General features: G+C 41.7%; 1 protein-coding gene across 2 annotated transcripts in view; it reads left to right on the top strand.

The window, feature by feature from the left end:
• The window catches only part of LOC139756822 (carboxypeptidase D-like), a 151,081-nt gene that overhangs the window by 52,194 nt on the left and 77,037 nt on the right, over nt 1-21,850 (top strand). For both annotated transcript variants that reach the window (XR_011714449.1, XM_071676643.1), the window contains exon 11: nt 14,620-14,817. Coding sequence is in view for 1 of the 2 variants with exons in the window: in XM_071676643.1 (XP_071532744.1) it covers nt 14,620-14,817 (198 nt within the window). In the remaining variant the exon portion in view is untranslated. The remainder of the gene's footprint in view (nt 1-14,619; nt 14,818-21,850) is intronic.

Below are 21,850 nucleotides of genomic sequence, written 5' to 3'. Positions count from 1 at the left end.
TCTTGGTTACATCCACACACATTTAGACACCCCAATCTCAGCCTTCGAGGAGGATGAGCACTCCTCGCGTGACTCCTTCTTCTGTTTCCCCTTTTAGAAAGTTAAAATACAAGGAGGGGAGGGTTTCTGGCCCCTCGCTCCCGTCCCCTTTAGTCGCCTTCTACGACACATGAGGAATGCGTGGGAACAAACCTTCAAAATACTCACTCCATCTCCTTCTCACATCACCACTAGCACCCATTTGCGCCCTTCACTGAAGTTCCCAGGGACGCCTGACAAGTTTTTATCGAGGACGTAAGGCATGTGTACGTGTAGGAAGAGAGGAAAGTGATTGGTTCTCAGTGAATGGAGGTTTGCGGCAGGGGTGTGTGATGTCTCCATGGTTGTTTAATTTGTTTATGGATGGGGTTGTTAGGGAGGTGAATGCAAGAGTTTTGGAAAGAGGGGCAAGTATGAAGTCTGTTGTGGATGAGAGAGCTTGGGAAGTGAGTCAGTTGTTGTTCGCTGATGATACAGCGCTGGTGGCTGATTCATGTGAGAAACTGCAGAAGCTGGTGACTGAGTTTGGTAAAGTGTGTGAAAGAAGAAAGTTAAGAGTAAATGTGAATAAGAGCAAGGTTATTAGGTACAGTAGGGTTGAGGGTCAAGACAATTGGGAGGTAAGTTTGAATGGAGAAAAACTGGAGGAAGTAAAGTGTTTTAGATATCTGGGAGTGGATTTGGCAGTGGATGGAACCATGGAAGCAGAAGTGGATCATAGGGTGGGGGAGGGGGCGAAAATCCTGGGAGCCTTGAAGAATGTGTGGAAGTCGAGAACATTATCTCGGAAATCAAAAATGGGTATGTTTGAAGGAATAATGGTTCCAACAATGTTGTATGGTTGCGAGGCGTGGGCTATGGATAGAGTTGTGCACAAGAGGGTGGATGTGCTGGAAATGAGATGTTTGAGGACAATGTGTGGTGGGAGGTGGTTTGATCGAGTAAGTAACGTAAGGGTGAGAGAGATGTGTGGAAATAAAAAGAGCGTGGTTGAGAGAGCAGAAGAGGGTGTTTTGAAATGGTTTGGGCACATGTAGAGAATGAGTGAGGAAAGATTGACCAAGAGGATATATGTGTCGGAGGTGGAGGGAACGAGAAGAAGTGGAAGACCAAATTGGAGGTGGAAAGATGGAGTGAAAAAGATTTTGTGTGATCGGGGCCTGAACATGCAGGAGGGTGAAAGGAGGGCAAGGAATAGAGTGAATTGGATCGATGTGGTATACCGGGGTTGACGTGTTGTCAGTGGATTGAATCAGGGCATGTGAAGCGTCTGGGGTAAACCATGGAAAGCTGTGTAGGTAGGTATATTTGCGTGTGTAGAGGTGTATGTATATACATGTGTATGGGGGTGGGTTGGGCCATTTCTTTCGTCTGTTTCCTTGCGCTACCTCGCAAGCGCGGGAGACAGCAACAAAGAAAAAATATATATATATATATATATATATATATATATATATATATATATATATATATATATATATATATATTTTTTTTTTTTTTTTTTTTTTAAACTATTCGCCATTTCCCGCGTTAGCGAGGTAGCGTTAAGAACAGAGGAATGGGCCTTTGAGGGAATATCCTTACCTGGCCCCGTTCTCTGTTCCTTTTGGAAAATTAAAAAAAAATAATGAGAAGGGAGGATTTCCAGCCCCCCGCTCCCTCCCCTTTTAGTCGCCTTCTACGACACGCAGGGAATACGTGGGAAGTATTCTTTCTCCCCTATCCCCAGGGATAATATATATATATATATATATATATATATATATATATATATATATATATATATATATATATATCTTTTCTTCTTTTTTTAAACTATTCGCCATTTCCCGCGTTAGCGAGGTAGCGCTAAGAACAGAGGACTGGGCCTTTTTTGGAATATCCTCAACTGGCCCCCTCTGTTCCTTCTTTTGGAAAATTTAAAAAAAAGCCGAGAGGGGAGGATTTCCAGCCCCCCGCTCCCTCCCCTTTTAGTCGCCTTCTACGACACGCAGGGAATACGTGGGAAGTATTCTTAATCCCTTATCCCCAGGGATAATATATATATATATATATATATATATATATATATATATATATATATATATATGGGCCATTTCTTTCGTCTGTTTCCTTGCGCTACCTTGCAAACGCGGGAGACAGCGACAAAGCAAAAAAAAAAAAAAAAAAAATATATGTATATATATATATATTGGTATATTGGTATATATATATATATATAGATATATATATCTATATATACATAAGTATACGTATGTAAGTAGGAGAGATAACCAGAGAGCGTTATTGGATTACATGTTAATTGATAGGCGCGTGAAAGAGAGACTTTTGGATGTTAATGTGCTGAGAGGTGCAACTAGAGGGATGTCTGATCATTATCTTGTGGAGGCGAAGGTGAAGATTTGTAGAGGTTTTTAGAAAAGAAGAGAGAATGTTGGGGTGAAGAGAGTGGTGAGAGTAAGTGAGCTTGGGAAGGAGACTTGTGTGAGGAAGTACCTGGAGAGACTGAATACAGAATGGAAAAAGGTGAGAACTAAGGAGGTAAGGGGAGTGGGGGAGGAATGGGATGTATTTAGGGAAGCAGTGATGGCTTGCGCAAAAGATGCTTGTGGCATGAGATGTGTGGGAGGTGGGCAGATTAGAAAGGGTAGTGAGTGGTGGGATGAAGTAAGATTATTAGTGAAAGAGAAGAGAGAGGCATTTGGACTATTTTTACAGGGAAATAATGCAATTGAGTGGGAGATGTATAAAAGAAAGAGGCAGGAGGTCAAGAGAAAGTGCAAGAGGTGAAAAAGATGGCAAATGAGAGTTGGGGTGAGAGAGTATCATTAAATTTTAGGGAGAATAAAAAGATGTTTTGGAAGTAGGTAAATAAAATGCGTAAGACAAGGGAACAAATGGGAACTTCAGTGAAGGGGGCTTATGGGGAAGTGATAACAAGTAGTGGTGATGTGAGAAGATGGAGTGAGTATTTTGAAGGTTTGTTGAATGTGTCTGATGATAGAGTGGCAGATATAGGGTGTTTTGTTCGAGGTGGTGTGCAAAGTGAGAGGGTTAGGGAGGATGATTGGTAAACAGAGAAGAGGTAGTAAAAGCTTTGCGGAAGATGAAAGCTGGCAAGGCAGCGGGTTTGGATGGTATTGCAGTGGAATTTATTAAAAAGGGGGTGACTGTATTGTTGACTGGTTGGTAAGGTTATTTAATGTATGTATGACTCATGGTGAGGTGCCTGAGGATTGGCAGAATGCTTGCATAGTGCCATTGTAGAAAGGCAAAGGGGATAAGAGAGTGTTCAAATTACAGAGGTATAAAGGCCCAGTCCTCTGTTCTTAACGCTACCTCGCTATCGCGGGAAATAGCGAATAGTATGAAAAAAAAAAGTTTGTTGAGTATTCCTGGGAAATTATATGGGAGGGTATTGATTGAGAGGGTGAAGGCATGTACAGAGCATCAGATTGGGGAAGAGGAGTGTGGTTTCAGAAGTGGTAGAGGATGTGTGGATCAGGTGTTTGCTCTGAAGAATGTATGTGAGAATACTTAGAAAAGCAAATGGATTTGTATGTAGTATTTATGGATCTGGAGAAGGCATATGATAGAGTTGATAGAGATGCTCTGTGAAAGGTATTAAGAATATATGGTGAATATATTGTTAGAAGCAGTGAAAAGTTTTTATTGATATAAGGCATGTGTATGTGTAGGAAGAGAGGAAAGTGATTGGTTCTCAGTGAATGTAGGTTTGCGGCAGGGGTGTGTGATGTCTCCATGGTTAATTTGTTTATGGATGGGGTTGTTAGGGAGGTGAATGCAAGAGTTTTGGACAGAGGTGCAAGTATGCAGACTGTTGTGTATGAGAGAGTTTGGAAAGTGAGTCAGTTGTTGTTCGCTGATGATACAGTGCTGGTGGCTGATTCATGTGAGGAACTGCAGAAGCTAGTGACTGAGTTTGGTAAAGTGTGTGAAAGAAGAAAGTTGAGAGTAAATGTGAATAAGAGTAAGGCTATTAAGTATAGTATGGTTGAGGGTCAAGTAAATTGGGAGGTAAGTTTGAATGGAGAAAAACTGGAGCAGGTGAAGTGTTTTAGATATTTGGGAGTGGATTTGGCAGCGAATGGAACCATGGAAGCGGAAGTGAATCATAGGGTGGGGGAGGGGGCGAAAATCCTGGGAGCCTTGCAGAATGTGTGGAAGTCGAGGACATTATCTCGGAAAGCAAAAGTGGGTATGTTTGAAGGAATAGTGGTTCCAACAACGTTGTATGGTTGCGAGGCGTGGGCTATGGATAGAGTTGTGCGGGGGAGGGTGGATGTGCTGGAAATAATATGTTTGAGGACAATATGTGGTGTGAGGTTGTTTGATCGAGTAAGTAATAATAGGGTAAGAGAGATGTGTGGTAATGAAAAGAGTTTGGTTGAGAGAGCAGAAGAGGGTGTTTTGAAATGGTTTGGTCACATGGAGAGAATGAGTGAGGAAAGATTAACAAAGAGGATATATGTGTCGGAGGTGGAGGGAACGAGGAGAAGTGGGAGACCAAATTGGAGGTGGAAAGCTGGAGTGAAAAAGATTTTGAGTGATCGGGGCCTGAACATGCAGGAGGGTGAAAGGTGTGCAAGGAATAGAGTGAATTGGAACGATGTGGTATACCGGGGTCGACGTGCTGTCAGTGGATTGATCCAGGGCATGTGAAGCATCTGGGGTAAACCATGGAAAGTTGTGTGGGGCCTGGATGTGGAAAGGGAGCTGTGGTTTCGGTGCATTATTACATGACAGCTAGAGACTGAGTGTGAACGAATGGGGCCTTTGTTGTCTTTTCCTAGCGCTACCACTTACACATGAGGGGGGAGGGTGTTGTTATTCCACGTATGGCGGGGTGGCTGTGGGAATGAATAAAGGCAGACAGTATGAATTATGTACATGGGTATATATGTATGTGTCTGTGTGTGTATATATATGTATACATTGAGATATATAGGTATGTATATGTGCTGTGTGTGGATGTGTATGTATATACATGTGTATGTGGGTGGGTTGGGCCACTCTTTCGTCTGTTCCCTTGCACTACCTCACTGACGCGGGAGACAGCGACAAAGCAAAATAAATAAATAAATCTATATACACATTATCCCTGGGGATAGGGGAGAAAGAATACTTTCCACATATTCCCTGCGTGTTGTAGAAGGCGACTAAAAGGGGAGGGAGCGGGGGGCTGGAAATCCTCCCCTCTCGTTTTATTTTCTTTTAATTTTCCGAAAGAAGGAACAGAGAAGGGGGCCAGGTGAGGATATTCCCTCAAAGGCCCAGTCGTCTGTTCTTAACGCTACCTCGCTAATGCAGGAAGTGGCGAATAGTATGAAAGAGAGAAATATACACATGTACATATTCATATTTGCTGCTTTTATCCATTCCCATCACCACCCCGCCACACATGACAAAGCATCCCCCTTTCCCCCTGTGAAGTAGCATTAGGAAAAGACAATAGGCCACATTCGTTCACACTCAGTCTCTAGCTGCCATGTGTAGTGCACCAAAACCACAGCTCCCTTTCCACATCCAGGCCCCACAGAACTTTTCGTGGTTTATCCCAGACGCTTCGCATACCCTGGTTCAATCCATTGACAGCACGTTGACCCCAGTATACCACATTGTTCCAGTTCTCTCTATTCCTTGCACGCCTTTCACCCTCCTGTATGTTCAGGCCCCGATCGCTCAAAATCTTTTTCACTCCATCCTTCCACCGCCAATTTGGTCTCCCACTTCTCCTTGTTCCATCCACCTCTGACACATATATCCTCTTTGTCAGGCTTTCCTCTCTCATTCTCTCCATATGACCAAACCATTTCAATACACCCTCTTCTTCTCTCTCAATCACACTCTTTTTATTACCACACATCTCTCTTAACCTTTCGTTACTTACCCGATCAAACCACCTCACACCACATATTGTCCTCAAACATCTCATTTCCAACACATCCACCCTCATCCGCACAACTCTATCTATAGCCCATGCCTCACAACCATATAACATTGTTGGAACCATTATTCCTTCAAACATACCCATTTTTGCTCACCGAGATAACGTTCTCGCCTTCCACACATTCTTCAACTACCTTCATACTTATGGTAATTGTTACCTATTAGTTGTAGAGATTTGGCAGTATTAGAGGAAATACAGGTTATCTTGTCAGGTGAAAATGTTTAATGTATTCTACTGCAATAGTGGCTTGCCAGGGGCACAGCGGTTGGTATTAGGGTTTCATCGTGCCTTGTTCTCATCCCACCCTCATTCCCTCCCATCTTACATGACTGCTTGCTGTTATTTTTCCTATTATTGACATATATATATATATATATATATATATATATATATATATATATATATATATATATATATATATATATATATTTCTTTCGTACTATTCGCCATTTCCCGCATTAGCGAGGTAGCGTTAAGAACAGAGGACTGGGCCTTTGAGGAAATATCCTCACCTGGCCCCCTTCTCTGTTCCTTCTTTTGGAAAAAAAAAAAAAAAAAAAAAAAAAAAGGAAACAGACGAAAGAAATGGCCCAACCCACCCCCATACACATGTATATACATACATGTCCACACACGCAAATATACATACCTGTACATCTCAGTGTACACATATATATACACACACAGACACATACATATATACCCATGCACACAATTCACACTGTCTGCCTTTATTCATTCCCATCGCCACCTCGCCACACATGGAATACCATCCCCCTCCCCCCTCATGTGTGCGAGGTAGCGCTAGGAAAAGACAACAAAGGCCCCATTCGTTCACACTCAGTCTCTAGCTGTGATGCAATAATGCCCGAAACCACAGCTCCCTTTCCACATCCAGGCCCCACACAACTTTCCATGGTTTACCCCAGATGCTTCACATGCCCTGATTCAATCCACTGACAGCACATCAACCCCGGTATACCACATCGATGCAATTCACTCTATTCCTTGCCCGCCTTTCACCCTCCTGCATGTTCAGGCCCCGATCACTCAAAATCTTTTGCACTCCATCTTTCCACCTCCAATTTGGTCTCCCACTTCTCCTCGTTCCCTCCTCCTCTGACACATATATCCTCTTGGTCAATCTTTCCTCACTCGTTCTGTCCATGTGCCCAAACCATTTCAAAACACCCTCTTCTGCTCTCTCAACCACGCTCTTTTTATTTCCACACATCTCTCTTACCCTTACATTACTTACTCGATCAAACCCCCTCACACCACACATTGTCCTCAAACATCTCATTTCCAGCACATCCACCCTCCTGCGCACAACTCTATCCATAGCCCACACCTCGCAACCATACAACATTGTTGGAACCACTATTCCTTCAAACATACCCACTTTTGCTTTCCGAGATAATGTTCTCGACTTCCACACATTCTTCAAGGCTCCCAGGATTTTCGCCCCCTCCCCCACCCTATGATTCACTTCCGCTTCCATGGTTCCATCTGCTGCCAGATCCACTCCCAGATATCTAAAACACTTTACTTCCTCCAGTTTTTCTCCATTCAAACTCACCTCCCAATTGACTTGACCCTGAACCCTACTGTACCTAATAACCTTACTCTTATTCACATTTACTCTTAACTTTCTTCTTTCGCACACTTTACCAAACTCAGTCACTAGCTTCTGCAGTTTCTCACATGAATCAGCCACCAGCGCTGTATCATCAGCGAACAACAAATGACTCACTTCCCAAGCTCTCTCATCCACAACAGACTTCATACTTGCCCCTCTTTCCAAAACTCTTGCATTCACTTCCCTAACAACCCCATCCATAAACAAATTAAACAACCATGGAGACATCACACACCCCTGCCGCAAAGCTACATTCACTGAGAACCAATCACTTTCCTCTCTTCCTACACGTACACATGCCTTACTTCCTCGATAAAAACTTTTCACTGCTTCTAACAACTTGCCTCCCACACCATATATTCTTAATACCTTCCACAGAGCATCTCTATCAACTCTATCATATGCCTTCTCCAGATCCATAAATGCTACATACAAATCCATTTGCTTTTCTAAGTATTTCTCACATACATTCTTCAAAGCAAACACCTGATCCACACATCCTCTACCACTTCTGAAACCACACTGCTCTTCCCCAATCTGATGCTCTATACATGCCTTCACCCTCTCAATCAATACCCTCCCATATGATTTACCAGGAATACTCAACAAACTTATACCTCTGTAATTTGAGCACTCACTCTTATCCCCTTTGCCTTTGTACAATGGCACTATGCACGCATTCTGCCAATCCTCAGGCACCTCACCATGAGTCATACATACATTAAATAACCTTACCAACCAGTCAACAATACAGTCACCCCCTTTTTTAATAGATTCCACTGCAATACCATCCAAACCTGCTGCCTTGCCGGCTTTCATCTTCCGCAAAGCTTTTACTACCTCTTCGCTGTTTACCAAATCATTTTCCCTAACCGTCTCACTTTGCACACCACCTCGACCAAAACACCCTATATCTGCCACTCTATCATCAAACACATTCAACAAACCTTCAAAATACTCACTCCATCTCCTTCTCACATCACCACTACTTGTTATCACCTCCCCATTAGCGCCCTTCACTGAAGTTCCCATTTGCTCCCTTGTCTTACGCATATTTTAGTCCATTCCAAAAAGAGGAGGTTTGATATGCAGACTTGGCATTTCAAGATGATGTAAGTTTTGGTTTATGAGTAACCCCATGGATTTTTTTTTTTTTTTCCCAGAAGAAATCTCTGCTGTGCTTTCAGAACTTACATCCCCCAAAGTGATAATTGTGGAGTTTACTTTGTCTTTGCTGATGTTTCTGCATATGTGAAACCTCTTTCTCAGTGACAGAGCATTTGGCAAGATAGAGCTCTTTGGGAAAGTCTTAGGGCAGCCCTTAAAACAGCTTTCATTTCTCTGTAGAGAGACTTTATTCATAATGTAAGCAGCAATGCAGGTGTTATATTCCTCATTCTTCTGTGGCATCCCCTTCCTCAAGGCCATTAAGGGGTTAACAGAGATAGATCCTCTAGAACTGTCATTGATTAGAAACTGCTTTTTTATTCACATCTCTTTGAAGATAGTTTCAGTGAGGGTACAGCAAGTATACAGTCATGCTGCTCTAGACCTTAAAAGAAATTTTAGGAAGATTCACCGTTTTTTCTTACTCTTACAAGTAAGAGCTTCTTGTATCTGGGCCCTGCTTTGCCATAGGCAGCCTTTTTAAGACAATTAAGTTGGTTCTGCAAGCAGTTTCTCATACTATTTCATTCCCAGTTAGGGTCAAGTTCTTTGAGACATGGAAATTCAGCTAGTGGGTGTATATAATGTTTTAAGAGGCGTAGGATGAAATTGAAATTTTCACTAGCTGCATTCAATATAACCTACAGGATGCTTGGTTTCATAGTTAGAGATAAGAATAATAAAACAAGAGATACAGTATTCACGCTATGTAATGTCCAAGTCATACTCATTTGGAAATATGGTGTTCAACTTAGGTCACAAATCTTCATCATAGTTGAAGGAAAACTAGAACGAATTCTAATAGGAATAACAAAACAGAATCTGTCTCTATTAAACAAGACTTGTGAAGAAAAACTCAACCTTGAATTAATCTCTCAGAAAAATTGTGGACTTATAGAGTTGCAAGAGAGGTTTCCAACTTCTGATGATTCTGAGAACTTAACATACAACAAATAATTTCTTCACATTAGGTAGAGATTCAATGACCAGAGATATACCAGGGACGACATTACCAGTACTACCCGCCTGGGTAGTGAGAGGGTTGGTAATGGCAGCATAGTAAGCCAGCGCTTCAGTGGTTGTCAAGTTGCACTCCTTTGACCTACACGTGGACTGCTGGCATTCTGTCCACAAGCATACATTCTCTCCCTGTCACTCATAACATTTGACAAAACTTAACTCACACTATTCATTCTTCACAGCTCAAGGTTATCTTGCAGTGAGCGCTTTGAGCTATCCCTTCCTTTTGGCAAAATTTTAGGAGAAATGGGAAGCGGAAGTGAATGATAGGGTGGGGGAGGGGGCGAAAATCCTGGGAGCCTTGAAGAATGTGTGGAAGTCAAGGGCATTATCTCCGAAAGCAAAAATGGCTATGTTTGAAGGAATAGTGGTTCCAACAATTTTGTATGGTTGCGAGGCGTGGGCTTTGGATAGAGTAGTGCGCAGGAGGGTGGATGTGCTGGAAAAGAGATGTTTGAGGACAATATGTGGTGTGAGGTGGTTTGATCGAGTAAGTAATGTAAGGGTAAGAGAGATGTGTGGAAATAAGAAGAGCGTGGTTGAAAGAGCAGAAGAGGGTGTTTTGAAATGGTTTGGGCACATGAAGAGAATGAGTGAGGAAAGATTGACCAAGAGGATATATGTGTCGGAGGTGGAGGGAATGAGGAGAAGTGGGAGACAAAATTGGAGGTGGAAAGATGGAGTGAAAAAGATTTTGAGTGATCGGGGCCTGAACATGCAGGAGGGTGAAAGGCGGGCAAGGAATAGAGGGAATTGGATCAATGTGGTACACCGGGGTCGACGTGCTGTCAGTGGATTGAATCAGGGCATGTGAAGCGTCTGGGGTAAACCGTGGAAGGTTCTGTGGGGCCTGGATGTGGAAAGGGAGCTGTGGTTTCGGGCATTATTGCATGACGGCTGGAGACTGAGTGTGAACAAATGGGGCCTTTGTTGTCTTTTCCTAGCGCTACCTCGCACACATGAGGGGGAGGGGGATGTTATTCCATGTGTGGCGAGATGGTGATGGGAATGAATAAAGGCAGACAGTGTGAATTGTGTGCATGTGTATATATGTATATGTCTGTGTGTGTGTATATATATGTGTACATTGAGATGTATGGGTATGTATATTTGCGTGTGGGGACGTGTATGTATATACATGTGTATGGGGATGGGTTGGGCCATATCTTTTGTCTGTTTCCTTGCGCTACCTCGCAAATGTGGGAGACAGCGACAAAGCAAAATAAGTAAATAAATAGGTTGAAGTAGGTCAGAGCATTAGCTGGGAGCAGTAGGTAGATATAGTAGGATGGAATACTAGACAAGAATATTGGGTAGACACATTTGGTAGAAGTAGTTGGTAGGAACAATAGGTAGGAACCTCTGAAAACACTGTGCTAGAGTTGCCCTTTGCCAATGGCCTGTTAAGTGTGAGGCACTAAAGGCTAAGAAGCAGTACTGGAGGTCAATAGTTATGGAGACTTTTGTTGTGTCTATCCCATGTAGGGAGTTCCAAAACAAAATGGGTGTCAAAGGTATAGATTGATAGACATTCACATGTATAAGTTAATGAGGATGGTAAAGAATAATAATGAGAAATGGGAAGAAATATATCACCTAGAGGGTAATTTTAGCAGGAGATTGCATAAGAAGGAGGGAATGTTTCCTAGTAAACTCTCGCATATGAAATATATTACATATCACTTGAATTTAATTTTCTCTGGGTAATCCTGTGATAATGATGGAATTTGATATTAGATTATAGTTAAAGACCAAGAATATTTCAAAAAAGAATCCAGAAACCTTCTCATAGCCCTCTTGATATCCTCTCAGTTATATGTGATATGAAATATGTATTATTTCTACATATGTTTGTATAGTTATAAGCAATGCTGTGACTGTGTATGAATAAGAGTGTATGAAATGATAATATATATGATATAAAAGTAGAGATTTTTTGATACAGAAAGAAACAAAGCCTTCAAGTTTCTCCCTGCTTTTGCCAACCAATCTCCTTCACACTGAATTTCATCGTGAAAATGAATACATAATGCTTATTATACTTTATTGCTGTCTCCCGCGTCAGCGAGGTAGTGCAAGGAAACAGACAAAGAATGACCCAACCCACCCACGTACACATGTATATACATAAATGCCCATACATGCATATATATACATACATATGCATTCCGTGTTTACGTACATATACATACACAGACATATATATACACATGTACATATTCATACTTGCTGCCTTCATCCATTACCATTGCCACCCCACCATACATGAAATAACATCCCCCCCTCCCCCACACACACTCATACACACACACACACCACCACCACCAGCAGTGAGGTAGCGCCAGGAAGAGACAAAACAGGCCACACTCGTTCACACTCAGTCTTAAGCTGTCATGTGTAATGCACCAAAACAACAGCTCCCTCTCCACATCCAGGCCCCACAGACCTTTCCATGGTTTATCCCAGACGCTTCACATGCCCTGGTTCAATCCATTGACAGCACATCAACCCTGGTATACCACATAATTCCAATTCACTCTATTCCTTGCATGCCTTTCACCTTTCTGTATGTTCAGGCCCCAGTCACTCATAATCTTTTTCACTCCCTCCTTCCACCTTCAGTTTGGTGTCTCGCTTCTTCTTCCCTCCACCTCTGACATATATATCCTCTTTGTCAATCTTTTCTCATTCATTCTCTCCATGTGTCCAAACCATTTCAACACACCTTCTTCTGCTCTCTCAGCCACGTTCTTTTTATTACCACACATATCTCTTACCCTTTCATTACTTACTTGCTCAAACCTCCTCACACCACATATTGTCCTCAGACATTTCATTTCCAACACATCCACCCTCCTCTGCGCAACCCCATCTATGGCCCATGCCTCGCAACCATATAACATTGTTGGAACCACTATTCCTTCAAACTTACCCAATTTTGCTCTCCGAGATGACATTCTCACCTTCCACACATTCTTCAACACTCCTAGAACCTTTGCTTCCTTCCCCACCCTGTGACTCACTTCTGCTTCCATGGTTCCTTCCACTGCTAAGTCCACTCCCAGATATCTAAAACACCACATCCTCCAGTTTTTCTCCATTCAAACTTACCTCCCAATACATAATATGGATACATTTATATTATTTACCATTAGCACTGTGCATGCATATGAAATAACATTATATGTAGAGATCAAGCTCAGTAGAAAATGTCTTTCCACACCTTTGTTTACCAGTAGCTGTCAAAAATTTCAGTCATGCCACAGCTGGGTTCTCATTTAGCAGAAAACCAGGCTGATATAAAAGTAATGATTCAATTTACAATGTATTTTCTGATATTTTTGATGCTATTATTTCATTACAGAAAATAGAATATGAATATTTTGAGTTACAAACTCTGTGATGGAATTTTCAGACTATGCCCGTGGTTTAATGGCTAAAGGATGCTCACTGACACATTTGGGTTCATCTCAGAATGATAAAGTTTTTTGATTTCATTTTGGTAGCCAGACTTGGCCTCTGTTTAGTCTCATAATACAAGTTAGTTGGAAGGCTTTAGACAAGCCTTCAAATCTCGAGCACCTTTCAAGTGGGTTAAATTTATCATATACCCTGTACAAACCTTGTTCCAGTTGCTCTACATGGCTAGAGATAGATGGGTGTTCTCAGGCAGATTTCAGTTTTTATGTACCCAGGTACAGAGCTCAGGATTATTCTATTTCTACATCAGCCTTACAGTTTCAGACCCTGATGTTTCAATATCAACTAGTACAGCTTCTGTGGAAGTTCAGTTTTGAAGCCCTGTGCAGTGACTTGGTATGGCTGAAGGTCAAAATGGTTACCTTCAAGACATAAAGATTCTTTCCTGTAGTTAGCAAAGCTTCACCAGGAATGCTTCCCAGGAAATTTCCTGAGTCTTTATTTTGGAAAATTGACATTGAGAATCACAAAAAATCCATGCCTTGGAGAGCCTCAGAGCCTTTTCTGGTGGTCTGGGTTGACACATCAAATTGAGGATAAAGCTTCTGTTCTTCAGAGAACCAAAAAATTTAGGCCTTTCATATCAACAAAAAGAGACTATTTGTTCCATGGTTTTCATTAACCAGGATATACTAAGACAGAGTATAGAACTTTTTCCAGATGGAAATTATTATTGCTGTCTTCTGTCTGATGAAGAGGGGTTCATGCAGATCCCTTATCCTCTTAAAAAATATTGACAGTGTCCAAAGACATTTTTTCTTGAAGCATCTCATATTCAAGGAGTATGCAGGGTTTCAGTATGTGTCATGTTGAGGTGCTCATGCCAACATAATCATCTGTAGATATAAATGCATTTTGTTGATTTTCTTTTGTAGAAGTAAGTGATATAACAGGTACTTCTCCTTGTCCCAAAGGCCTGTGCATTACTGCTAACCTATGTCTTTACAAATTTTTGACTTGGATGCAATTGCAGGAGATGCTATGTGGCAATTATTCATACCAAAGTTATGTTTATCTCTTCCTTCCATTGATCTGTTGGAAAACTTTGTTAACAAACTATTTGGCTCTCACATCGAAGAGGGGCCTGAAATGAGTTAAATGTCACTACCATGAGTTAGTAGATAGCAGTGGGTAGGGAAGCTAGTGCTATCCCACTAGTTTAATGGAGTGTTAGTTCATAACTTCTTGAACATGCAAGAGATAATTCTCATTTCTCACAGGAAACAGCTTTCAAGAGAAAAAGGTTTTCAAACTTCAAAACTAAAATTTTTGTATTTTTCTGTCATTTGCTTAATTTTTTCAGGTTGAGGAAAGACAACCAGAAACTCTAGCAGTTATGAAATGGATAAAAGAGTATCCGTTTGTCCTCTCTGCTAATCTCCATGGGGGTTCACTTGTTGCCAACTATCCATGGGATGATAACCCACAAGGACGAAGTGGTGTATACAGCAAATGTCCAGATGATGAAGTCTTCAAAAAATTGGCCAAAGCCTATTCATTTGTAAGTTTTCTCAACTTGAATTGATTTACAAATAAAAAAGTATGGTTGACTGAGTTGAAGAGGGTGTGCTGAAATGGTTTGGACATACAGAAAGAATGAGTGGGGAGAGGTTGCCAATGAAAGTATATGTGTCACAGGTGGAGAGCACGAGGAAGAGGAGTTGACCAAATTGATGATGGAAGGATGAAATGAAATCGGTTTTGAGCTCTCAGGGCCTGAAAAATACTATAGGGTGTAAGGAGTGTATAGGGTAAAGTGAACTGGAGCAATGTGGTGCACAGGGGGAGAATTGCTGTAATTAGGTTGAACCAGGCACCTGAAGCAGTTGGGAAACCACAGAAAGGTGTGTGGGGCCTGGTTATGGATAAGGGGCTATGGTTTCATTGCATTACACATGACATAGCAGATGTAAAGGAATGAGGCCATTTCTTTGTCTCTTATTGGCACTTCTTTGCTAATTCAGGAAATGGCAATCAGGTTTTATGTAAAAGAAAAAAAAAAAGTTTTTGTTTACTTATACTTTTTCCTCAGAGCAGGTTTTTTTTTTTCTTTTGGGCCTACCTTATAAAGTTCAAAGAAATCTTTTTGGAAGCTGCTACTATGTAGTATTCTTTAGTTTTCTAAATTCTACAAGTCCCTGTTAACACATTTCATTTTCCCTGACTTTTTCTTTTTGTTTTATCTTTTCCTCTTGAGTTGTATGGCCTTATAGAATTTGTTTTTCCATTGTAAAGATCATAGAGATTCTATCTGTTTGCTTCTCTCACTCCGCACTTGCCCTTCTCTCTGTTTTTAGGAAATCCTTCATTTTCAGAACGACAATCTAGAATTGTCTCATCACTTAAAACTGTCTCTTCCCCCTCCATGTTGAGTTTATGTAAAGAGCTCCACTTTTCTCATCTTTTACTGTGAGTATACTGTTATTGTACTGAAGATTTTAGATAGACAGTACTCCCAAGATGATTGCATATCTCTTACTTTCAAGAATTCATATTCCCCTTTGAAATGTAGTGTGTTTACTGTGCTCTTTTTTTTTAAGTAGTGTTGGCACAAACATGGCACCTGCATCAGGGATGCTTAGAGATGTTGGCTGTGTTTTCTTCTGAAGACTGTAATGATTTGTCTCTGTCACTGTCATGTTCATTGACTCATGCTTATCATACTCACAAAAGATATTACAGTTCCTCAGAATTTGTATTGATAGAGCAAGCATCTGTTGTTATGTGTGCATTGCTTCTTTCAAAAACATGCTGTGTTGGAATTGAAGTTATCAACATATTTCTAAAGATTCAGAGCAATCAAGGCTTGCATGTACAGGAGGGTGATAGGCGTATAAGGAATAGAGTGAATTGGAATGTTGTGGTATACCGGGATCGATGTACGGTCAGTGGACTGAACCAAGGCATGTGAAATGTCTGCGGTAAACCATGGAAAGGTTTTTGGGGCTGGATGTGGATATGGAGCTGTGGTTTTGGTGCATTACATATGACAGCTAGAGACTGAGTGTGAACAAATGTGGCCTTTTTTTGTCTGATTCCTGGCACTACTGTGCTGAAGCTGGGGGTAACAATGCAGTTTCCTGTGGGGAAGGGTGGTGCCAGGAATGGATTAGGGCAAGCAAGTATGAATATGAACAAGTGTATGTGTATGTATATGTATACATGGTGAATGGGTCTTTCTTTGTCTATTTCGTGGCGCTACCACGTTGACATAGGAAATGGCAATCAAGTATAATGAATAGATGGCAATATTTCCAAACCCACAAGGTAGGTGGCCACTGCATGCAGCAACTGCTCTTTTTGAACTGAGACTGGGATCATCTTCACCCTCACTTATGGCAGTATTATATGCCTCTTTCTCTTGCCTTTGTTCTTCAACATGTTCATGAAAACTATGCCTGCTTAATTCATTATCACTCTTCTCAAAACTGTTCATATCTGGTGTATTTAATAAGTTCACATGTTAATTTGGGTTTTCATGCTCTGTTTGTGGGAGATGAAATTAAAATATACGTATATTGATATATACATATATAGTGAGTGGTGGGATGAAGAAGTAAGATTATTAGTGAAAGAGAAGAGAGAGGCATTTGGATGATTTTTGCAGGGAAATAATGCAAATGAGTGGGAGATGTATAAAAGAAAGAGGCAGGAGGTCAAGAGAAAGGTGCAAGAGGTGAAAAAGAGGGCAAATGAGATGGGGTGAGAGAGTATCATTAAGTTTTAGGGAGAATAAAAAGATGTTTTGGAAGCAGGTAAATAAAGTGCGTAAGACGAGGGAACAAATGGGAACTTCAGTGAAGGGGGCTAATGGGGAGGTGATAACAAGTCGTGGTGATGTGAGAAGGAGATTGAGTGAGTATTTTGAAGGTTTGTTGAATGTGTTTGATGATAGAGTGGCAGATATAGGGTGTTTTGGTCGAGGTGGTGTGCAAAGTGAGAGGGTTAGGGAAAATGATTTGGTAAACAGAGAAGAGGTAGTAAAAGCTTTGCGTAAGATGAAAGCCGGCAAGGCAGCGGGTTTGGATGGTATTGCAGTGGAAGTTATTATAAAAGGGGGTGACTGTATTGTTGACTGGTTGGTAAGGTTATTTAATGTATGTATGACTCATGGTGAGGTGCCTGAGGATTGGCGGAATGCTTGCATAGTGCCATTGTACAAAGGCAAAGGGGATAAAAGTGAGTACTCAAATTACAGAGGTATAAGTTTGTTGAGTATTCCTGGAAATTATATGGAAGGATATTGATTGAGAGGGTGAAGGCATGTACAGAGCATCAGATTGGGGAAGAGCAGTGTGGTTTCAGAAGTGGTAGAGGATGTGTGGATCAGATGTTTGCTTTGAAAAATGTATGTGAGAAATACTTAGAAAAGCAAATGGATTTGTATGTAGCATTTATGGATCTGGAGAAGGCATATGATAGAGTTGATAGAGATGCTCTGTGGAAGGTATTAAGAATATATGGTGTGGGTGGCAAGTTGTTAGAAGCAGTGAAAAGTTTTTATCGAGGATGTAAGGCATGTGTACGTGTAGGAAGAGAGGAAAGTGATTGGTTCTCAGTGAATGTAGGGTTGCGGCAGGGGTGTGTGATGTCTCCATGGTTGTTTAATTTGTTTATGGATGGGGTTGTTAGGGAGGTGAATGCAAGAGTTTTGGAAAGAGGGGCAAGTATGCAGTCTGTTGTGGATGAGAGAGCTTGGGAAGTGAGTCAGTTGTTATTCGCTGATGATACAGCCCTGGTGGTTGATTCATGTGAGAAACTGCACAAGCTGGTGACTGAGCTTGGTAAAGTGTGTGAAAGAAGAAAGCTGAGAGTAAATGTGAATAAGAGCAAGGTTATTAGGCACAGTAGGGTTGAGGGTCAAGTTAATTGGGAGGTAAGTTTGAATGGAGAAAAACTGGAGGAAGTGAAGTGTTTTAGATATCTGGGAGTGGATTTGGCAGCAAATGGAACCATGGAAGCGGAAGTGAATCATAGGGTGGGGGAGGGGGCGAAAGTTCTGAGAGCATTGAAGAATGTGTGGAAGTCGAGAACATTATCTCGGAAAGCAATAATGGGTATGTTTGAAGGAATGGTGGTTCCAACAATGTTATATGGTTGCGAGGCGTGGGCAATGGATAGAGTTGTGCGCAGGAGGGTGGATGTGCTGGAAATGAGATGTTTGAGGACAATATGTAGTGTTAGGTGGTTTGATCGAGTAAGTAATGATAGGGTAAGAGAGAAGTGGTAATAAAAAGAGTGTGGTTGAGAGAGCAGAGGAGGGTGTTTTGAAATGGTTTGGTCACATGGAGAGAATGAGTGAGGAAAGGTTGACCAAGAGGATATATGTGTCAGAGGTGGAGGGAACGAGGAGAAGTGGGATACCAAATTGGAGGTGGAAAGTTGGAGTGAAAAAGATTTTGAGTGGTCGGGGCCTGAACATGCAGGAGGGTGAAAGGCATGCAAGGAATAGAGTGAATTGGAACGATATGGTATACCGGGGTCGACATGCTGTCAGTAGATTGAACTAGGGCATGTGAAGCATCTGGGGTAAACCATGGAAAGTTGTGTGGGGCCTGGATGTGGAAAGGGAGCTGTGGTTTCGGTGCATTATTACATGACAGCTAGACTGAGTGTGAACGAATGGGGCCTTTGTTGTCCTTTCCTATTGCTACCCGCACACATGAAGGGGGGAGGGGGTTGTTATTTCATGTGTGGTAGGGTGGCGATGGAAATGAATAAAGGCAGACAGTGTGAATTATGTACATGTGTATATTTGTATATGACTGTGTGTGTATATATATGTATACGTTGAGATGTATATGTATGTATATTTGCGTGTGTGGACATGTATGTATATACATGTGTATGTGGGTGGGTTGGGCCATTCTTTTGCTTGTTTCCTTGTGCTACCTCGCTAACGCAGGAGACAGCAACAAAGCAAAGTAGAAATTAAAAAAAAAAAAAAAAAATAATGATATGTATATGTTGAGATGTATAGGTATGTATGTGTGCGTGTGTGGACGTTTATGTATATACATGCGTATGTGGGTGGGTTGGGCCATTCTTGGAAGCGGAAGTGAATCATAGGGTGAGGGAGGGGGCGAAAGTTCTGAGAGCATTGAAGAATGTGTGGAAGTCGAGAACATTATCTCGGAAAGCAATAATGGGTATGTTTGAAGGAATGGTGGTTCCAACAATGTTATATGGTTGCGAGGCGTGGGCAATGGATAGAGTTGTGCGCAGGAGGGTGGATGTGCTGGAAATGAGATGTTTGAGGACAATATAAAGTGTTAGGTGGTTTGATCGAGTAAGTAATGATAGGGTAAGAGAGAAGTGGTAATAAAAAGAGTGTGGTTGAGAGAGCAGAGGAGGGTGTTTTGAAATGGTTTGGTCACATGGAGAGAATGAGTGAGGAAAGGTTGACCAAGAGGATATATGTGTCAGAGGTGGAGGGAACGAGGAGAAGTGGGATACCAAATTGGAGGTGGAAAGTTGGAGTGAAAAAGATTTTGAGTGGTCGGGGCCTGAACATGCAGGAGGGTGAAAGGCATGCAAGGAATAGAGTGAATTGGAACGATGTGGTATACCGGGGTCGACATGCTGTCAGTAGATTGAACTAGGGCATGTGAAGCATCTGGGGTAAACCATGGAAAGTTGTGTGGGGCCTGGATGTGGAAAGGGAGCTGTGGTTTCGGTGCATTATTACATGACAGCTAGACTGAGTGTGAACGAATGGGGCCTTTGTTGTCCTTTCCTATTGCTACCCGCACACATGAAGGTGGGAGGGGGTTGTTATTTCATGTGTGGTAGGGTGGCGATGGAAATGAATAAAGGCAGACAGTGTGAATTATGTACATGTGTATATTTGTATATGACTGTGTGTGTATATATATGTATACGTTGAGATGTATATGTATGTATATTTGCGTGTGTGGACATGTATGTATATACATGTGTATGTGGGTGGGTTGGGCCATTCTTTTGTCTGTTTCCTTGTGCTACCTCGCTAACGCAGGAGACAGCGACAAAGCAAAGTAGAAATTTAAAAAAAAAAAAAAAAAATATTGATATGTATATGTTGAGATGTATAGGTATGTATGTGTGCGTGTGTGGACGTTTATGTATATACATGCGTATGTGGGTGGGTTGGGCCATTCTTTCGTCTGTTTCCTTGCGCTACATCACTAATGTGAGAGACAGTGACAAAGTATAATAATAATAATAATAATACTTTGGAATTATAATGGTTATTCCCATAGGTTTTAGATATCTGGGAGTGGATCTGGCAGCGGATGGAACCATGGAAGCGGAAGTGAATCATAGGGTGGGGGGCAAAAATCCTGGGAGCCTTGAAGAGTGTGTGGAAGTTGAGAACATTATCTCCGAAAGCAAAAATGGCTGTTTCAAGGAATAGTGGTTCCAACTATGTTGTATGGTTGCGAGGCATGGGATATGGATAGAGTAGTGCGCAGGAGGGTGGATGTGCTGGAAATGAGATGTTTGAGGACAATATGTGGTGTGAGGTGGTTTGATCGAGTGAGTAATGTAAGGGTAAGAGAGATGTGTGGAAATAAGAAGAGCGTGGTTGAGAGAGCAGAAGAGGGTGTTTTGAAATGGTTTGGGCACATGGAGAGAATGAGTGAGGAAAGATTGACCAAGAGGATATGTGTCGGAGGTGGAGGGTACGAGGAGAAGTGGGAGACCAAATTGGAGGTGGAAAGATGGAGTGAAAAAGATTTTGAGTGATCGGAGCCTGAACATGCAGGAGGGTGAAAGGCGGGCAAGGAATAGAGTGAATTGGATTGATGTGGTATACCGGGGTTGACGTGCTGTCAGTAGATTGAATCAGGGCATGTGAAGCATCTGGGGTAAACCATGGAAAGTTGTGTGGGGCCTGGATGTGGAAAGGGAGCTGTGGTTTCGGGCATTATTGCATGACAGCTGGAGACCGTGTGTGGATGGGTGGGGCCTTTGTTGTCTTTTCCTAGCGCTACCTCGCACACATGAGGGGGGAGGGGGATGTTATTCCATGTGTGGCGAGGTGGTGATGGGAATGAATAAAGGCAGACAGTGTGAATTGTGTGCATGTGTATATATGTATATGTCTGTGTGTGTATATATATGTGTACATTGAGATGTATATTTGCGTGTTGGGATGTGTATGTATATACATTTGTATGGGGATGGGTTGGGCCATTTCTTTCGTCTGTTTCCTTGCACTACCTCGCAAACGCGGGAGACAGCGACAAAGCAAAATAATGATAATAATATCCCATAGGAGCAGAAAAAATATTGTTTAATGTATGGAAATATTGTCTCTGATGACAGTTAGTGAATTCTGACCAATTAACATCCCATGTATAGGATATCACTAGGCAAAGGTTTCAGACCTTGTACCATAGATATGCCAGTATTGATGGAAATAGTGTTGAAAGGATACGTGCCAACTTCTCATGGAAAATTTAAAGTTCTTTTATGTAGTTATTCTAATTATGAACGTTTATACTGCTTACATTGATGTCATGATGTACAGAAGTTAATTAAGTTTTGGT

The sequence above is a fragment of the Panulirus ornatus genome, chromosome 23 (assembly GCF_036320965.1).
Source record: "Panulirus ornatus isolate Po-2019 chromosome 23, ASM3632096v1, whole genome shotgun sequence".
Taxonomy (NCBI): Eukaryota; Metazoa; Arthropoda; class Malacostraca; order Decapoda; family Palinuridae; genus Panulirus; species Panulirus ornatus.
This window is presented reverse-complemented; position numbering and strand designations above follow the sequence as displayed.